Raw genomic sequence first — 19,421 nt, forward strand, 5'->3', positions numbered from 1 at the left:
TAAAAAATTTTTTTTTTGTCTTTTTGCCTTTTCTAGGGCTGCTCCTGCGACGTATGGAAGTTCCCAGGCTAGGGGTCCAGTCAGAGCTGTAGCCACCGGCCTACGGCAGAGCCACAGCAACGCGGGATCCGAGCCACATCTATGACCTACCCCACAGCTCACAGCAACGCTGGATCCCTAACCCCCCGAGCAAGGCCAGGGATTGAACCCACGACCTCATGGTTCCTAGTTGGATTCATTAACCACTGAGCCGCGAAGGGAACTCCTATAGCAGAAATTTTTAAAACATTGCAAATCAACTATACTTTAATAAAACACAAAGGAACGAACCAAATAAAATACCCTTGAATGGTTCGGGCGGGACCTAGTCCTGCGTCCGGCGGCCACGAGGAGCCCCTGCCGCCAGGGGCATCATTGTGACTGTGACTTCCTGGCGCCCGCATCATCGAAGGTTCTGCTGACATCACCCCACGGAAGGCTCAACGCCCTGCGCCACGACCTTACAAAGACTTGGAAAACACCTGCCCCTGTGGGCTCCCTCTGCCGCCTCTCAGGTCACCCACTCGAGGTGAAGGGCCTCCTCGGAAGGGAGGTGGGGAAGTGGGGTGCCCCCCTCCGGGACGTTGTCACAAAGCCTCCCTCTGGAGAGACGCCGTGGCCCCCCACCCACGCGGCATTGCTGGAGTCCTTGGATTTCAGCGGAGCCAGGGTCGCATTACAGGGCTTGAAAACCGCCCGGGGGAAGCCCTGTCCAGCGTGAGAGCTCTGTGGGCGGCCTTGGCGGCGAACCGGGTTCTAGGAAGCACATCCCAGGAGGTGAAAAGCAGCAGGTGGATTTCGGTGTGTCAGTGTCGTCCTTTGCTCTCCAGACTGTCTAATCCGCATCCGTGGACGGATGGGAGCTGAGGCTCTCTCCTCCTACGTTTGCCTTCCGAGCCCAGCGTGTTCTGCGCTCCCACAGCACATCTCAAGTCAGACGCGCCCCGTTTCATGTGCTGGACGGCCTCAGTGGCCACTGAACCGGCAGGTGTGGCCCTGGGCCGTGAATACTGGGGTCTCCCTTCTGCTCAGCGCACAGCCCTGCAGACGCGCCCACAGAAATCCCACGTGGAGCTCAGGGCAGGCGACAGGCAGTGGCAAGAGCCACCGTTTCCGTGTTAGAACCTGATGACTTATGTTCAGATTTTTCTAAAAAAGAGTTTTTTTCTGTTTCATTTCTAGGTGGTCACTTCTAGTCTGTTCACGTTACCGATTTCTTCTTGATCCAGACTTGGGGGGCTGTGCGCTTCCAGAAAGTTGTCCATTTCTTCCGCAGCGGCCCATATCTGACGGCACGTCGTTCCCCAGCGAGGCCTCTCACGGCTTGTGGTATTCCTACAGTATCCACTGTGATTTCTCCTCTTTCATTTCTTATTTTGCTTATTCAGATTCTCTTCTTTTTAGGGCCACACCTGCGGCATATGGAGGTTCCCAGGCTAGGGGTCAAATGGGAGCTGCAGCTGCCGGCCTCTACCACCGCCACAGCAACGTGGGATCCGAGCCGCATCGGCGACCTGCACCACGGCTCACGGCAGTGCCGGATCCTTAACCCACTGAGCGAGGCCAGGGATTGAACCTGCGTCCTCATGGATGCTAGTCAGGCTCTTAACCTACTGAGCTACCATGGGAGCTCCTTGCTTATTCAAAGGTTAATCCCTGTTCACCAGCATCAGCCTTCAAGAAGGCTCGTGTTCTTAGCTCGCCGTGGTCTTGGGACAAATGATGCAGCTTTCGGTGTTTTGGTGAGGAGAAAGAATGAAACTCTGGGGACAGACTGCGCCCTCCTCATGACCCCAGCTCGCTCGCTGTCACTGCCCTGGAGCGAAGGGCCGGTTTCACGGGGTCAGTGTGGTCTCTAACGAGGCCGCGGGTCCCTCGGTAGGAGGGGCAGAGGCGGGACGGTTCGTTGTGTAAAATCTTGTGTAAAATCGACGTCTCTGTCCTTCTCCTCTAGGAGACGATGCATCTTAAAAGGAAAGTGCTGCTGTTGGTCCCGTGGCTCTCAGCCCTCTTGCTGCTCAAGCGTTACTTCAGGTAAATATCAAACACTGAGGAGGTGGGACCTGCAGGGCTTGGTGGAGACGGCGGGAACCTCGGAGCTTTGGCTAAAGATGTTTAGAGCACTCTGGAAATGAATCGGGCCGACCCCCCTCTCTGGGGGGCCAAGCAAAGGGTGCTTTACCTTCATTCTTTCCTTTCCAAATGTTCGGCGAGTATTGATCCAGCCCTGTCTGGGGGCTGGGCTCTGACCCAGGTGCTGAGCGAGCAGCGGCAGAGGACACGCCCTTCCCTGTGCCAGGTCCCGTCCCGTCCTGTCCCAGCTGGAGAAGGCAGAGCCGACGAACAGAAGAGGGGATTAGGGATGACATGGCTTACGGCGTTAGTGTCACGAAGGAAAAATAAGGAGCTGATAGCATGAGGTTGCTAGTACCGACGAAGCACAAACGCTCCCAAAGCGTCAGCTGGTGTCTGCTGCAAAGGAGACCACGGGGAGCTGCGATGGCAGTGTGTGACCTGGGGACACCTCTGTGACCCACTCACTTTCTCTCCTGGAGAAAAATTCCGGTGCTTCCTTCCTCTGTGCTCAGGCCTCCTGGTTCCCCTCCTAAGCAAGGCAGTCTTTCCAAACGCGATTTGAAGAGCAGTCGTGGAGTTCCTGCTGTGGCTCAGTGGGTTAAGGACCCGGCACAGTGTCCATGAAGACGTGGGTGGCTCAGTGCTGGAGGATCCGGCGTTGCTACAAGCTGTGGCTCTGGCGGTGGTGGAGGCCGGCAGAGGCAGCTCCGATTCGACCCCTAGCCTGGGAACGTCTATATGCTGTGGGTGCCGCCCTAACAAGGAAAAAAAGAAAAGAGAAAAGCAATCATGTCATGAGAAATAAAAAAATGAAACCTTTACAAAACAGGCTTGTATCCAAAAGACGTAAAGAACGCTTAGGCGTTCCCTGGTGGCTCTGGGGGTTAAGCATCTGGGGTTGTCACGGCCGTGGCTCGGTTTCCATCCCTGGCCCATGCCGTGGGTGCGGCCAAAGAACACCCCCAACAGTGAGAAGCCACAATGCATCGATTGGCACCGCCAAAAGGTACGTTCTCTTTGGAAGGCCGTGTGACGGTGTCTCGCAAAGCCACTTGTGGGCTTTCCAGGGACCCGGCCGTGGTCCTCAGAGGGTCAGTCCAAGCCATTTGGAAACGCACTGCAAACAACCCGCACAGGTCTCAGAGCAGCTTTATCCATGATTGCTTAAAATCGGGACGCATCCAAGGTGCCCTGCAGCAGGCGAGTGCGTACATGAGCTGTGACCTCCAGATGTGGGAGCGTGACTCAGCTGTGGAAAGAGGGCGGAGGAAACGTCACTCGTGGAAGTGAAGGAAGCCAGACGCGAATCTGAAAAGACCACCCGGAAAGATTCCAGCCCCCCAGGCAAACCTGTGGAGACGGGAGAGAGATCAGTGGTTCCCAGGGGCGGGTGGACAGGTGAGCACAGAGGAGGGGGGCCAGTGGAGCCTGTGTGACACCGCAGTGGCGGACACGTGACGCTATGCTCCAAAACCCATAGGCTCTTACAGCACGAGTGGGGCTTAACCTGGATGAACAGTCTTTTAGGAGGCTGAGGAATGCCAGGAAGGATGCTGAACATGCCACGGTGATCAACCCGTGTCGAATGCGCCCGGAACAAGCTCCCTGAGGGCAGAGGAAGGCGCTGACCGAGGTCACCCTGGAACCGAGTGGAGTCTGTAAAAATAAATGCGCAAGAGCGGCGTACACGAGAGTCTCTGGTCGGTAACGCTTTCCTGCAGCAGCGCAGGGTAGCGACGCTGAAGCCAGAGTGCTCGCCTCCGGGCACGGAGCCGCTAAGTGGGTGGCGGGGCGTGGGAGCCAGCGTGCCACTGGTGGGGGAGCATCTGTGGGTGAGCGGGGACAGCAGGTGGGTCCGTGTGGCGAAGGAGCTGGAGACACCAGTGCGGGCTGTTGTTTAGCTTCACGGGGCACAGAGGGTACCTGGGGAAGGGTTTCTAGACACCGGTTGGTAGAAACACACATTTCCTCACGCTGTCAGCTGAGAGCGCTGAGAAACGATGCCCCCCCGGCCCCGCCCACCGCCAGGAGCAGCGAGCGCACTGAGCCTCAACCCTTTGTTTCTAACATTATGCTGCGAGCCAAGCAGATCCCCCGACAAGGCTCCTTGGAGAAACGAGACCCAGACAGCACATGTACAGAATGAGCCTGGAGCGCATCCAAGGAGCACAGGAGCCGGCCCGAAGGGTTCCCGATGGACAGCGGTGGAAGGATGTGAGCAGGCAAAGAAAGCAATATTGGGCTACATCCCGAAGTAGAAAGTAGCGACCCACGGGCCCACATGGATATAAACAAGCAAGCAAATAGTTGAGCGAGAAGAGCCCAAACTCCCGATCCGAAGAATTCCAAGTTGGCGAGGCACTGCCCTCCAGGGGGTGGGACGTGTGGTAGCTTCGCAGTGGAGAAGCCTCGAAACACGCCCTCAGCCACGTGATCACGGTCCTAGCAGCCGGGACAGGTTCTGGCTGTGGTCTGAGAAGCTCTCAGCCAAGAGGAGCCCAAGGAGACGGGGGCCACGGGGGCCCCGACAGGACCCTGAGCAGGAAAAGGGCGTTAGGGACACACGGGAAATCTGACCAAAGCAAGGCGCTCGTAACTGTCACTGCCAGGAGTTCCTGCTAGCGCAGCGGAAGCAAATCTGACGAGTATCCATGAGGACGCAGGTTCAATCCCTGGCCTTGCTCAGTGGGTTAAGGATCCCGCATTGCTGTGGCTGTGGTGTAGGCCAGCAGCTACAGATCCTATTTGACCCCTAACCTCTCTATGCCTTGGGTGTGGCCCTAAAAAAAAAAGACAAAAGACAAAACAGCAGTCACTCTTGGATTGGAGTCCCTGCTGTGGCACAGTGAGTAGGTTAAGCATCTAGTCACTTATGATGGAGCCTGGTGGAGGGTGATGTGAGCAAGGATTGCATGTGTGTGTGTGACTGGGTCACCTTGCTGTACAGTAGAAAATTGACAGAACACGGTAAATCAGCTATAATGGAAAAAATAAAATCATTAAAAAAACCCCAGCGGCTCGGGTTGCTGCAGAGGTGGGGCTTCAACCCCCAGCCCGGCGCATTGGGGTAAAGGATCCGGTGTTGCCGCTGCTGTGGCGTAGGTTGCAGCTGTGTCTCGGATTCAATCCCTGGTCGGAACGTCCATCTGCCGTGGCTGTGGCCATAAAATGAAAAAAGAGAGAGAGTTAACAAATGGAGCTGCATTTTAGAAGTTTTGTTATTCAAATCGTAATAAGTCTTTGAAGTCAGAACAGAGATGATTTTTTTCATTACTCTGAGGAGAGGTCCTTGACAGAGAGGACAGGGATTTAACACATAACAATGCAGAAGGCTCGGCTCGAGCTGAGTTTCTGGTCCTGTATCATTTGTAGCTGAGCTTCCCCACACAGCACCTGGGCCCTTCTTTATGAAAGTATTTGTGGCTTATCTTAAACTCAAACCGGATGGGTGTCCTGTTGCCTGGCACACCTCCCTCTGGAAGCGGGTCTCTGCTAGCAAGAATTGTGCTGTATAGACGCTGCAACCTGGGAGGCCAACCTGGCAGGAGCTGGGGGTCCCAGTGGTGGCGGGGCTGGGAGGAAGGGCATGGACCGTGTGTGCAGGTGCAGTTAGCTCGCATGTACTGAGTGTGTGTAAGCGGAGGGATCTGCTGTCAGTCAAGGAGCAGCCCTGACGGGGGGGGGGGTGCCCCCACCCCCGAAGGGGAATCGGGGAGGGGTGGCATTGCCTCGATGCAGGTTCTCTAATCTGCTGTTAATTTGGGGGGTTTGTTTGTTTTTAGGGCTGCACCTGTGGCATATGGAGGTTCCCAGGCTAGGGGTCGAATCGGAGCTGCAGCTGCCGGCCTCCACCACAGCCACGGCAACATGGGCTCCTTAACCCACTGAGTGAGGCCAGGGATGGAACCCACGTCCTCATGGATCCTAGTCGGGTCTGTCCCCGCCGAGCTGCTTCGGGAACGCCTGGTTTTGCTTTTCTCAGTCTGTGCTCCCAACCACACGTCCTTTCCTGCCTTCCTCCCTTCCCCCCGCATGGCTCTCCGGACACCGGCTCCCTTCCAGCCCTGGGGGAGGTGGCTCCTCTCCAAGTGGCCTCCCCTGGGCCTGAATTGGGGCTGGATGGGCCCCATTCAAGCCCACGCTCCCCAGAGCCCTGTCACTCTGGTGGCACCTACCCCGGGGACCGCTTAGGGCTACTACTCCCGGTGCAGGTGCCAGGGGCTGGGGCTGCGTGGTCAGTCGTAGGGGCAGCACCAAGCAGCACCCGCCACACCTCGCGGGCTCGGTAAATTTTTGTGGAACGAATGGATTCCTCACAATACCTTGATTTCCCTTCATGGCCAGGAACGACCGAGCAGAAGAGCTGCCGCTCTCAGAATGGTTTGATCCCAGGTAAGAAAAAAAATGCCTATTGCCCTCTCCACGCGGGCACATGCACCCCCCCCAAATACTTGCTTGCACACACACAGGCAGGAACTCAGTTTGGAGGGATCCAGCTTCTGCTTGTTTCCCAGCCATCCTGGGGGGAGGGGGTTGCTGCGGCTGGAATTAACACTGACCCTACGTGCTCGAACCTTCCTGCTTTGTCCAGTGGGAGAGAGAGCCCCCCTGGAGGCAGCTCAAAAAGCTACGACAGTGTCTCTTTGGCCTCGGCTCTTGGGGAGGCTGTTCTCTGCTTCGTGGTTCTAGGCTGCCATGGATTAGCCAGTTTCCTCCTGGGCTTTGATTGCTTACCGTTTGGGGTTACTGCCGGGCACGCTCCAGCCCCCGAGCCTGTGGCTCCCACGGTCCTCCGAGTTTATCTGGGGGATGATGCCCCAGACTGAGTCAGTCGCTGGGTCCAAGGAGGCAGGTGTCGTGTTTTGATGTAAGGTGGCCGCGTTTCTTTCGTCCCTGTGCCATCACCCTGTCTCGTCTACAGCAGATAAACTCAAGTATCAGAAAATCATTTATTCTTGGCAAGACTGCTGGTTAAAATGTCCCAATTAACGTGCGTTTCTGTAGGTAGGACTGTGTTTGAACTCTCTTGATATGTCTGTCATTCCTTTTTATTTAATCGTCTGTGCCTTCCTTTTGCACACGTGTGTTCTCGAAATGGACTCAGGTGCTTAGAGTTAGATTAATCAGAAATCACGCTTCATGACACGGTCCTCCTTGGTTTATGCAAAACCTGCTTATATGATTTGTTCGTTTGTTTGCTTTTGCTTACTTTTTTTTTTTTGCTTTTTAAGGCCACACCCACAGCATATGGTAGTCTCAGCCTAGGGGTCGAATCAGAGCTGCACCTGCCAGCCTACACCACAGTCATATCAACACCAGATCCAAGCCACATCTTCGACCTACACCACAGCTCACGGCAACGCTGGATCCTTAACCCACCAAGCGAGGCCAGGAATGGAACCCCCTTCCTCATGGATACTAGCCGGGTTCATTACCGATGAGCCGCAGTGGGAACTTCCTGCTTTTACTTACTTTTAATGATAAACATGATAAACCTTCAATGACTTGCAAAGGCTACAGAGACCGAACGTGGATTAGTTGGTGCCAGCATTTGCAGGGAGGGGACATGGCGAGTGACCACTGGGGGATATGGTTGTACGGAAAAGTATTTCATTTTGGGGGGTCAGCTGTCGATAGCACGGTGTTTTCAAATTTCTGTTTCTGCATGTTCATCGCTCATAGAAAAGAATGAGACTAATTTTTTGTGTGTGTTGGCCTCAGATCCTGTAACCTTGCTGAATTCACTTACTAGTTCTGGGAGCCTTACTAGTTCTAGGAGACTATTTGTAGATTCCTTAGGATTTTCTATGTCAACAATCAAGGCATTTGCAAATAGGGACGGCATCATTTTGTTCCTGCCAGTCTGATGCCTTTATGTCCTTTTCTTGTCTTATTGCAATGGCGGGAACATCCATTACTCTGTTGAATAAGAGCTGGTGAGCGTGGACATCCTTGCTTTGTTCCCAGTCTTAGGAAGAAAGCATCTGGTATTTTTTTTTTTTTTTTTTTTTGGCTGCATCCAAGGTACATGGAAGTCCCCGGGCAAGGGATCAAATCTAAGCTGCCGTTGTGACCTAGGCCCTAGATGTGGCAATGCCAGATCCTTAACCTACTGCATGGGGCCAGGGATCGAACCTGTGCTTCCACAGCCACCTGAGCCGCTGTAGCTGGATCCTTAACCCACTGGGCCAGAAAGCATCCAGCCTTTTACCATTGAGGGTGATGCTAACTACAGGGTTTTTGTAGATATTCTTTATCAATTATTTCCGTCTCTTTGTATTTCTGAGAATTTTTTTATTTTTATTTATTTTTATTTTTTTGTCTTTTTGTCTTCTTTTGTCTTTTTGTTGTTGTTGTTGCTATTTCTTGGGCCGCTCCCGTGGCATATGGAGGTTCCCAGGCTAGGGGTCGAATCGGAGCTGTAGCCACTGGCCTACGCCAGAGCCACAGCAACGCGGGATCCGAGCCGCATCTGCAACCTACACCACAGCTCACGGCAACGCCGGATCGTTAACCCACTGAGCAAGGGCAGGGACCGAACCCGCAACCTCATGGTTCCTAGTCGGATTCGTTAACAACTGCGCCACGACGGGAACTCCTGTATTTCTGAGACTTTTACTTTCTTTCCTTTTTGTCGTGAATGGTTGTGTCAGCTGATGTGAGCTTTTGAGGGTTCTTCTTTTGCTTCCGGCTGTGGTGGGTTGCATTGAATGATTTTTCAAATGCTGAACCAGCTCTGTGTATTTCCAGTCCTGTTTGTTATTTTCTTGTTCTTGAAAGCGAATCTAATGTCTCTCCCCTTTTAGATTCGTTTTTTCCTGCTGGATGGCACTGATGGACTTAAAATAGGAGGGACAATGTTTAACATAAAAACCACCCTCTAGGAGTTCCCGTCGTGGCTCAGCGGTAATGAAGCCAACGAGTATCTATGAGGACACAGGTTCAATCCCTGGCCTCGCTCAGTGGGTGAAGGATCCAGCATTGCTGTGGCTGTGGTGTAGGCGGCAGTTACAGCTCTGATTCCACCCCTAGCCTGGGAACCTCCATATGCTGTGGGTGTGGCCCTAAAAAGACAAAACAAGCAAACACGCACCCTCTAGATCTTCTAGGGGAAAGGGGCAGGAGAGAGAATGGAAAGTAAAGACACGAAGGAGTCGGCAGGGCTGGGCCTGCAGCACTGGCTTCAGGCAATAAGCAGGGAAGTTCTGAGTCTGGTCTCCGTGTTGGAGCTGCAGTTTGAGCTCTAAAGGGTCCGGGCTGCAAAGGCTGGTGGTGTGAAGATGGGAGCTGAACTGGCTGGGTGCTGCCTCCTGACCACAGGCGTCCACTCGGATGTTAAGCAACATCTCCGGCCCCTGTGCCTCTGTTTCCCCACGTGGAGGGCAGGGACCAGGACCTGCCGCTGCCCGGACCACAGGAGCCACACCCTCCGAGCCACAGTGTCCGGACTTTATACGCGTTCGATGTTATTGCTCAGGCAGCCTCTGCTGCTGCCACGGTCAAGGCGGTACCTGCTTCATTTGCTTCCTGTTCGTGCCGCAGGAAACGCCCTGATGTGGTAACCACCACGAGCTGGCACGCTCCCGTGATCTGGGAAGGCACGTTCAGGAGACAGGTGCTGCAAAGACACTACAGAAAGCGGAACCTCACTCTGGGCCTGGCTGTTTTTGCTACCGGCAGGTAGGGGCCGCCAGCCTGTGCCGGTTTTTATTCTGGAAACACGCACACGACCACGCAGGGGCCGTTCCTCCATCCCTGGAGCCGTTGCTTCTGGCGGGCTGTCCTGTGCACAATGTGGCCTGCTCTTCCCCTTCCTTCCCTGGGTCATTTCCACCACCAGCTGCCTTTTCCCGCGTGTCCAGTTAGCGCTCGTTCTCTCTCCTTCCGAGGGGGCCCCCAAACTTTAGAGACGTTTCTCTGACCCCAGGGCCCTCCACCTCCTCCTGCCATAACCGCTGCAGCTGAAACGCAGGCCCGACTTCACTGCCCTCACCCCCACCCCCTGCCCGGCCGGGGGCTGGGGGTTCTGCCGGGTCGCCGCCTCCCACGTTGATGGGGTTTGGCGACGTGCTCGCCCCCGTGCAGCGTCAGGGAGGCGACCATCCGTCTTCCTCCCCGCGCGTGTTTTGCAGGCTCGCCGACGAGTACCTGGAGCCGTTCCTGCTCTCGGCGAATGAGTACTTCATGAGAGGCCACAGGGTGGTTTTCTACGTCCTGGTGGACACCCTGGACCGGCTGCCCGAGCTCGAGTGGGGGCCCCTCCGACGGCTCAAAGTGTTTATCGTCTCGGAGGACGGCTGGCCGTCCGACTTCCATCTCAGGCGCATGAGCAGCCTGGGCAGGCACATCGTTGAAGGCATCCAGGGCGAAGTCGACTTTCTCTTTGGTATGACCGTCACCCAGATCTTCCAGAACCACGTCGGGGTGGAGGCCCTGGGCACGCGGGTGGCTCAGCTGCACGGCTGGTGGTACTTCCAAAACACCAGGAGTTTCCCCTACGAGCGGAGGCCCACATCGGCAGCCTGCATCCCGTTTGGACAGGGCGATTTCTATTACGACGGCGCGTTCATGGGTGGCACGCCCCTGGAGGTGCTCGACCTCATTGACGAGTACCTGAAAGGTGTCATTCACGACCTCAACACCGGGCTGAACAGCACCTACGAAAAGCACCTCAACAAATACTTCTTCCTCCGGAAGCCCACCAAGCTGCTGTCCCCCGAGTACAACTGGGACGCCGAGTTCTACCCGCCGCCCCAGGTCCAGTATGTCAAGGTGGCCCAGCGGTCCAAAAGGAGGTTCTGACCCGGCCACGCGGCCCCCAAGCCGCAGCCCCTCCTTCAAACGTTTCAGTTTTCAGAGGCAGAAACAGGTACCCCGCCCAGCAGATGTTTCTGCCCTTGCGCTTGGGAGGCATCCAGCTTGGCCAGTGCGGGATACAGAGGAGAAGGCTGATGCTTTAATGTTTAATCCCCGGTTGTGTGGATAAGCTGGAAAGGATTTTGGAGGCATAAAAAGAATTTTTTTTTAAATGGAGAAAGACTCTAGTTGGGGGAAAAAAATACATATACACACCCAGATACAAAAGGGCAAAGGACCACTTGCAGAGGGAAAGACAAAGCTTTCATCCGCTCGCTCACGAGGGCGTGGGGTGCGTCTCAGGCTTGGGAGGAACGCTGCTGCTGCCGCCCGGACCCTCTCACGCCGTCCAGCACGTCATCGGATGCATGTGAACGGGAGGCGTTCCACCAAAAACGTGTCTTTGTTTTATTGTTGCAAAGAGAGGCAGCACGTTCGTTTTAAAAAAATCTACAGGTGTTAATGAAATTAGTGAATTTTGGTCACACATGTGGCGTATGGATATTCCCCGGGCCAGGGATCGAACCTGAGCCACAGCGGCGACCTACGCCACCGTTTTGGTAACACTGGCTCCTTAACCTGCTCTGCTACGGCGGGAACTCCTATAGGCACTGAATTTTATTTATCATTTAAAAAGCCCCCTGCCGGGTGCGGTGGTGGAAGCAGGTGTCTGCCAGGTGTGATGAGGGTTAGGAAGCAGCACTGGGTCCTCGAGCAGCTGCGGGGCAGCTGGGAGATGAGACTGTCGGCTGGGTTTCCTTTGCGAGTTCAAAGGGCTTGGAGTGGGCAGCGGGGTGCCGGGCGGCTCGGGACGGGGAGCTGCCCCCACGGGGGCTCATGGAGCCTTAGCAGTGCTTTGTTCTCAGCAGCGGGGGGCTGCAGAGCGCCTGTGAGGGCCGGAGGTCGCAACACGCTGCTCTTCTGAATCCTCTTCCCGGGAGGGCTCAGTGCTGTGGCCTGAGTCGTGTCCCCCTCACGTTCACAGGGGGCGTCTTCGTCCCCAGGACCTAGACCGGGACCGCGTTAGGAGATACGGCTTTAGCCAGGCCCTTAGGGTGAGATGAGGTCCCCAGGGTGGGCCCTCAGCCAACAGGACCAGGGACGTTACAAGAGAGATGAGGCTGGAGACCCGCAGAGGGGGCGCGACGTGAGACCCGGAGGTGTGGTCTACACCGCAGGGAGACGGGCCTCAGGAGGAGCGGCTCCTTGAGCTCGGATTCCAGCCCCCAGGGCTGTGAGAAGAACTTCTCTCGTGGAGGCCGCCCCCTCCGAGGCACCTCGTCATGGAGCCCCAGTAAGTGTCCCCAAAGTCGTGGCAATTAAACCATAAAATGTCGAGCTGATCAATGATCACGCTGGATGAGAAGCCAGAGGCCAAGAAAAGTCAGGTGTCGTCAGGAGCCCGGCAGCGGAGGACCAGCCCCGGAGCCGGGACCAGTGCGCGTCCCGTCGTGTTGCGTCCGCCCCACCCGCCAACACCCTCGTCCTGCAAATGTCCTTGTCCTTCGCAAGCACGTTGGGAGGTGGCGCTGCTCCTTCCGCGTCTCCCGTAGTTCGTTCTCTCCTGGGACTAAATCACGGGGCTACTTGCAGGGACGCATTCTTTCCCGCATGTCACAAAGTAGCTCTCGATTTCAAATCTACCTTTGAGTTTCAACCCAGAGAAAAGAGACATTCCGTCAGCCCCCAGCCCCACCCCCACGGCTGGCAGCATCAGTGGCCCCGGCCAGACCTGCCCAGCCGAGGCTATGATTTCAGGGCTGCCCTGAAACCGACACAGCTTTTTCCTGACAGTTGATGGGCCAGGCTGGGAGACGCCCTGAGACGTCCCGCGTTTCTACCGTGAAACCTGTCATGGGATCCGGACGCAAGCTCTGAATTCCTTGATGACATAAGGTGGTTCATGTCTGGAATTTTCAGGTCCAAGAACAAATGGCTTTTTTCCTTTTCTGGCCGCCCCGTGGCATAGGGAGTTCCCAGACCCGGGATCAGATCCGAGCCGCAGTTGTGACCTACACGACAGCTGCGGCAGTGCTGGATCCTTAACCCACTCTGCCGGGCCGGGGATCGAACCTGCACCGTGGTGCTGCAGCCATGCAGCCGTTGCCTTGCGCCACAGTGGGAACTCCAAGAACAGCTTGTTTAGAAGACTCCGAAAACAGGTCGCCCCCGATGGCCTTTCCAACATCCCTCCCTCCTGGCAAGGGTGTGCTTTTCCACACAGTGGGTGCAAGTTGAACTTTTAAAAAAACTATAATTTTGACAATGTGATGAGAAAAACAGCATCTTTTTCCTTGGATTTCTTAGGGTGACAATCTCTCTTTTAAACTAGAGTCACCAGCCATTAGATCGTGTGTGTGCCAAGGACCAAATTCTGTCTTTTGCTCATTTTTCTTCTTCTTCCCCTTCTTTTTAAATTAAAATGTTACGGCCGCGCTGATGGAATATGAGGCTCCCGGGGCCAGGGGTTGAATCCAAGCCGCAGATGCGACCTCCGGAGCTGGATTCTTAACCGACTGCGCCACAGAAGGAACTCTGTCTTTGGCTCGTTTTTTGAAGGTGATACTGCTTTTCATCTCGCAGAGGGTTTTGAGGTTTGCATTCACAGACGTGACAGGAACGCTTTGTTAGTCAAATTTGTTGAGATTTTTTTTTTTTGTCTTTTGTCTTTTTAGGGCCACACCTGCGGCACATGGAGGTTCCCAGGCTAGGAGTCGAATCAGAGCTGTAGCTGCCGACCGACACCAGAGCCACAGCCACAGCTACGACAGATCCTTAACCCACGGAGCGAGGCCAGGGATTGAACCTGCGTCCTCACGGATACTAGTCGGGTTTGTTAACGGCGGAGCCACAGCGGGAACTCGTTGATGTTTGTTTCCATGGCGTCGGCCTCTCACCCCCAAGTTGTAGCTATTACAGAACGTTCAAGATAAGGAATGAAGTTTAAGACAGGCAGAGGTGGAGGCCTAAACCTATTATTACTTATTTTGGCTCAAAATGTCTCGGCTGTTTGCCCACACTATTTATTGCGTAAATACTGCTTTTTCAGAGACCATTGGATACCATGACATTAAACTATTGTACTCACGTGCGGTGCTTTCTTGACGCTATGGGCCGTTTTGCGGGTCCTTCTTTTTATCCCTGAGCCCGCGCCCCAGAATCGTCACCCGTGTGTTTTACGGCGAATTGATTTACACCCCTCTTCTCTCTAAAACGCCTCAAAACGTTTATTCTTTCACGTGGATTTCAGATGTAGGGGTGCAGTTTGAGGAAACTGCCCCATTGGCGTGTTGATTACATTGCCTGAAATAGACCGTTGTCTTAAGATCAGCAGCTGTTTATGACCTGGAGGACGCGGCAAGAATGTCACATCTTTTTATTCCAGTCATGTGTATTCAGTGTCCCAGAGTAAGGCTTTTCTTTTAGACACGATGCCAACGTGTCCCTTATATTTTTCTTTCTTTCTTTTTTTTTTAGGGCCACACCTGTGGCATACGGAGGTTCCCAGGCTAGGGGTCCAATTGGAGCGACAGCTGCCAGCCTGCACCACAGCCACAGCAGCGTGGAATCTGAGCCACGTCTGCGACCTACACCACAGCTCACGGCAGCACCGGATCCTTAACCCACTGAGGGAGGCCAGGGATTGAACTGAGTCCTCATGGATACTAGTTGGGTTCTTAACCCACGGAGCTGCAGCAGGAGCTCCTACCCTTGTATGTTTCTTATGGGGCTGCTGGTTTGTCGGGAAGCGGCTGTGTTTTGAGCACGTGCACCCCCAGCTTCTGCATGAGCCGCAGGTAGAGTCCACACAGGTGGCTGGTGGGGTTGCCGCTGTTGTGCTGGCCTCACGCGGTGGCCGTGGTGGATGGCCCATGGCAATGTGTGGCCTCCTGGGAAGCCTTGCTCTTGCCAAGGGTGTTCCTGGGGCAGGAGCTGGTCCTACCTGTCTCTGGCATTCCCAGGTTGGGAAACCCCTGACCTGGTTTCCTAAGAGCCAGCCCTGCTGGCAGGTGGCCCCTGGCTCGCCCCGGCTGGGGGCTTCCATCCAGGCACCACCTTGTGGGGCCTTGACTCTGAGGAGCGGGCAGAGAGTTGTCTTGGCTCACCTGCCATGCAAGTGCTTGGCAGGGGCTGACCTGGCTCTTCTGGGGAGCGTGGGCCGGTGCCGGGGTTGCTTAGTGCCCCTCTGGCTGGGCGGGGAGCCACTGCGAAGCCCTGGAGGTGGCTCCATCCACCGGACTGTGACGCTGTGCCCACTGTGGCGGGAGCTTGAGGGGCCACCTGCTGGCCCCTCCCAACGTGCAGAGTTCTCCAGCCCGTGGGCCGGACTGGGAGAGGCCGCGGGCCCCTTAGTTTTTGGTCGGCAGGAGCTGGTGACCCGCAGCGAGGAGGGAGGGGCCAGGCTCAGGGTTGGAGAGGCTCCCCCAGATGGCAGAGGGGTTCAAAGGCACTTGGGCGAGTGGGGGTGCAGCAGGGAGGGAGGGAGGACAGTGGGGCAGGCGGGGGCTGGCAGGGAAACTCGGGCGGCCCCGAGCTAGGCTTCGGGTGGGGGGCACTGGGCTGTGGAGGGAAGGGGACAAGGTCAGGGTCGAGGCCTCCGTCCATCATTCTGAAGACAACGCATCAAACAGGCTCACGGCACAAACTGCCTTGCCCTCTGCTGCCCAGCACCACATCCTGCCACGTCCCCCGGCCCCCGCCATGGCCCACAGGACCCCTCGGCCCCAGCCGCCCCTTGGCTCCCCCGCCCGTCTCTCTGTTCTGGCCACATGCCTCTCACCCCTCCTCCTCCAGGCAGCCTCCCTGCGGCACCCCCGCCCCCGGCACCTCCCGCCCCTGCAGCTTTGTCTCCAGTAAATAAGCAGCTGAAGGGCAGTGGCCCCGCCGCCCACGCAGCGGCTGAAGGATGTGTCTGTCTTGTTCTCCGTGCATCTTCAGCGCCCTGAGCAGGCCCGGGCTTTGTGGACTGACGGGATGATGCACGGGGCGGGGGTGCCTGGGAGAGGCCGGCGCTTCTCAGCGCCTCCTCCCGGCTGTGTGACCTCAGCCTTGTTTCTGGACCTCTCTGAGCCCGGGGCTTCGTGAGACCTGGCAGGACTGGTCTTGCGTGGGTGGTTATGGCCAGTGGGCGCTCCCCAGCTCCTCCCGGCCCAGCTCCCCTGGGCGAAGGGGACACGGCTGGAGGCCAGCACTCACCATCGGGGTCGTCAAGGTTGAAGACAGGCGCTTCCTGCAGCTGGAACTTGGAAACGAACTCAAGATACCGCCCCTGCCACTGGGGGTCCTCCAGGTGTCTTCTGGCTGAAACCACAGGGGCCGGTGCCGAGGGCGGCGAACCAGGGGTCTTCTGGGGGGAAGCCCTCCTCCCAGCTCCCTGCCTAGCCCCACCTCTGCTCTCCTGCACCTGCTGAGCGGCCCAGCCCTGTCCCCTTGCCTGCATGTCCCCGCTAAAGCAGGTCCATTCTCAGCACGGCAGGCACGGCCCTCCTTGCAAGGGGACCTCCGTCCTGTGTCCTGGGGTGAAGGACCCCAGAGGGATACTCTGCCCCCCAGTTCCAACCAGTTTTCGGGACGGCGTGTCCCCCCGCCCGGCACAGCCCCCACCTCGCCCCCGGGGGCCTGTCTTCTCCCTGAGACGCTTTCTAAGCCCAGCATGACTCAGTGGCGTCCACTTTCGTGGCCGTGTGGGCTCTGTCCTCCCCAGCACGGCGGGCGTGGGAGATGTCAGCACCTACCCAGCAGTGCCCACAGGCTGGTGGCCTCGCCGCCGTCCTGGAAGCGGACGTAAAGGATGAGGTGGCTGTAGTCAGTGCTCACGAAGTGCAGGAGCAGGGAGCCACCGCCTTCCACTGCGGGGACCCCGACAGGTGACCCGCTGACGTGGGTTGCTCTTCCGCCGCCCCCCCACTCTGCCCGTGGACAGTGCACGGCCCGGAGGACGTCTCTTCCTGCACCCGCGCCCCCCTGGCCACCTAGGGTGTCCCCGGCTCCCTGTGCCTCCCCCTCCCCCAGCGCAGGCCCGGCCAGAGCAGCTACTCACGGGGGCCTCGGTACTGGCCTCGGAGCCCCGTCGGATGGACGATGACACTGAGTCCTTGGCACAGCCCCTCTCCTCTGGGAAAACACAAAGGAGCTGGCCAGGGGTCTCCTTCCTAAGGGTCCGTCTCCCGCCCTGGCCTGGTGCCGTCTCAGACAGCCCGGGCGGATGTTGGGGTGCCTCCAGCTGGGGTCCCTGCAGCCCCCTAGGCTCTTGGCCCCCTGGGCTTTGGAGGGTCACCCAGCGGGGTGGGGGGTGCTGGAGGGGCTGGGGGGCAGCAGCGAAGAGCTGGGGGCCTTCTTGTTTCTGAGACGGGGCCAAGCCTCCCAGAAGGAGGTGGGCCCAGTCTGCCCTTGGCTGGTGGCTTCAGACCTCGGGCGGGCGACCTGGCCCGGGCTGTCTGCAGTCCCCTGGGCTGGTGCCTGGACCAAGCCTTTGGCTCCGTGCCCCATGCCCCCCATCCTGGGGGCTTCAGTTTCTCAGCTGAGGCGGGGGGGGGGCTGTGTGCCGCAGCCCCCAGCTCAGGCCATGTGTCCCTCTGCTTTGACCACGGTCCTGTCCCTTGGGAGGCCCCCGGGGGGCTGCCGGATACACACTCACATTCCGAACAAGACAAGCTCCACGTCCTGGCCCCGGGTCCAGATGGAGCGGAGAGCGAGCCGCAGGGGGTCGGCCGGGGAGACCAGGTGTGCCCGGCTGGCGGCCAGCTGGATGGTCAGCCAGCGCCCCTCCACCTGCGGGGTGCAGGCCCGGGGTGCGTGAGGGTCGTGAGCCGCGTGGCGCCCGGATCTCCCAGGCTTGGCCCTCGGGGCCCAGGACCAGGGCCGAGGGCTGCTGGGCGTGGTCTTGGGCCCTGGCTGTACTGGTAGCACCGTGGGTGGAGGCTGGGGGACAAGCGGCCGCTGCCTCCTGGTACATGTCCCTGTCAGGCTCTTCGTCCTCCCGCCACGCCCCGTGCGGGCTGCACCGTCTCCCTCTCCCCCGCTTCCTTCAGCTCCTCCTGCACCTGCTCCCCGGTCCACTCTGGCTTCCCTACGTGCCAGCCGAGTCCAGGAGGGAGAGGGCCGTCCTGGAACTGCCCGAGTTCCCCACCCCCAGCCCAGCGCAGTGGGGTCAGACGGAGCAGCAGTGGCCTGAGCCCCTCCTCCCCCCAGGACAGGCCCCTCCCGTCATCCCAGCAGCAACACCACCCGTGCTCAGCCAGGCCTGCCTGGGCAGACAGAAGCCCCTCACCTGCCTCGCCCTCCGTGTCCTGCCCCCACCCCTGTTCGCCTGCCCCTGGCATCACCTTCATGGGACACTTGCATCCACGTCCATGCCCCAGACAGAGCCCCACGGTTACCTTCCGGGCGTCAAAGCCTGGCTGCACCGGCACGTCTTCTGGGCTCTTCTGGGCCCCGGCCAGGCCCAGGCTGAGGGTCAGCAGCAGGAGGGGCCGTCTGCCCAAGGCCATGACCGCAGTGCCCCAGAGGAAGGAGAGCCTGGGCAGCCCGTGCCCCTTCTTAGTGCCTGTCCCCCCGGGGCCTCTTGTTGTCCCAGCCTGCTCCCCCGGGAGGGTTCTGGAATCATTCCCACGGGGATGACGGCCTCTCTGCTACCTGCCTGGCATCTATAGGAGCGAAGGGCGGTGTTTGGCCCGGTGCTGAGGCTGCCAGGGCAGTCTGACCACATTGTTTTGTCCTGGGAGCCCGTGGGAGGCGGGTCTGCTCACCCCTCAGGGCTCCGCCGCCCACCCCCCCGGCCTGCCGGTCTCCTGGGGGAGGCCATCCGTCCACCTGCCAGAGCCAGGAAGGCAGGGACGCCCCCTCCTCCCTGCCCCCCGCGTCCTTGGGGCTGGGGTGGGACATGCTCAGCACACTGGCCCCGTTGGCCCCTGTTTCCTGGCAGCACAAACACCCACCCTCTTCAGCCTCATCAGGAGGCCAGGCCGCGTTCTGTCGGCCTGGCCCTGTGTGTGCCCTGCCTGCGGGGTCCAGCTCAGCGCAGACAAGCTCTGCCGGCCTCTTGAAGGGAAAGCAGCATCCAAGACTCAAATCCTTTTCAAAAAACAGCTGAAAAACACCTACAAGCTGGAAATTTAGCGAGCGCTGCTGACACGGCGAGCACACCACTGAATGGACCTCCCCGAAGGACACGGCGGGGGCGGCGGGCGGGGGGCGGGGAGGCCCCGGGCGGGAATCAGCTAGACCAGGAGGGGAGGGTGGGAGGAACAGGGGCCTTCACCCAGGCCCCGTCCCCATCCGACTGTGGTCACACAGGCCAGTGACACCAGAGTGTCCACCGTGAGCTCTGGGCCTGTGCAGCGTCCGCCCCGAGAATGCCATTTCCTGTGTCCAGCACCTCTCCTGCCCCTGGGCTGTCCATGCGCTCGGGGCAGACTGCTGGCCCTGCCAGCATCGTCTGCCTGGGTTTC

At 58.0% G+C, this 19,421-nt stretch overlaps 2 protein-coding genes across 2 annotated transcripts; one reads left to right on the forward strand and one right to left on the reverse strand.

Annotated features, from left to right (window-relative positions):
• The first annotated feature begins 1,610 nt into the window (after positions 1-1,610).
• Positions 1,611-14,527, forward strand: GLT6D1 (glycosyltransferase 6 domain containing 1). The gene is made up of 4 exons (XM_021081160.1): positions 1,611-2,073; positions 6,460-6,507; positions 9,658-9,795; positions 10,248-14,527. The coding sequence occupies exons 1-4, from the start codon at positions 2,000-2,002 to the stop codon at positions 10,915-10,917; spliced, it is 930 nt and encodes a 309-aa protein (XP_020936819.1). The 5' UTR covers positions 1,611-1,999; the 3' UTR covers positions 10,918-14,527.
• Positions 14,528-14,576: 49 nt separating this feature from the next.
• On the reverse strand, positions 14,577-18,650 carry LOC102160290 (uterocalin). The gene is made up of 6 exons (XM_005660556.2): positions 18,351-18,650; positions 17,609-17,742; positions 17,012-17,085; positions 16,707-16,820; positions 16,168-16,272; positions 14,577-15,531 (listed from the first exon to the last, which is right to left on the reverse strand). Exons 1-6 carry the CDS (start codon positions 18,459-18,461, stop codon positions 15,506-15,508), a joined length of 564 nt encoding a protein of 187 aa, XP_005660613.1. The 5' UTR covers positions 18,462-18,650; the 3' UTR covers positions 14,577-15,505.
• Between the last annotated feature and the right edge of the window lie 771 nt (positions 18,651-19,421).

This window comes from Sus scrofa, unplaced genomic scaffold (genome assembly GCF_000003025.6).
Source record: "Sus scrofa isolate TJ Tabasco breed Duroc unplaced genomic scaffold, Sscrofa11.1 Contig1206, whole genome shotgun sequence".
Classification (NCBI taxonomy): Eukaryota; Metazoa; Chordata; class Mammalia; order Artiodactyla; family Suidae; genus Sus; species Sus scrofa.

Bases quoted from the DNA above. Each gene is read 5' to 3' on its own strand.
- GLT6D1 (XM_021081160.1), top strand. From the start codon at position 2,000: ATGCATCTTAAAAGGAAAGTGCTGCTGTTGGTCCCGTGGCTCTCAGCC. The intron at 6,508-9,657 runs GTAAGAAAAAAA...TTCGTGCCGCAG, and splicing joins TCAGAATGGTTTGATCCCAG to GAAACGCCCTGATGTGGTAA. The intron at 9,796-10,247 runs GTAGGGGCCGCC...CGTGTTTTGCAG, and splicing joins GCTGTTTTTGCTACCGGCAG to GCTCGCCGACGAGTACCTGG.
- LOC102160290 (XM_005660556.2), bottom strand. From the start codon at position 18,461: ATGGCCTTGGGCAGACGGCCCCTCCTGCTGCTGACCCTCAGCCTGGGC. The intron at 17,086-17,608 runs GTGAGTGTGTAT...GTGTTTTCCCAG, and splicing joins GAGCTTGTCTTGTTCGGAAT to AGGAGAGGGGCTGTGCCAAG. The intron at 16,821-17,011 runs GTGAGTAGCTGC...GGGTCCCCGCAG, and splicing joins AGGCCAGTACCGAGGCCCCC to TGGAAGGCGGTGGCTCCCTG.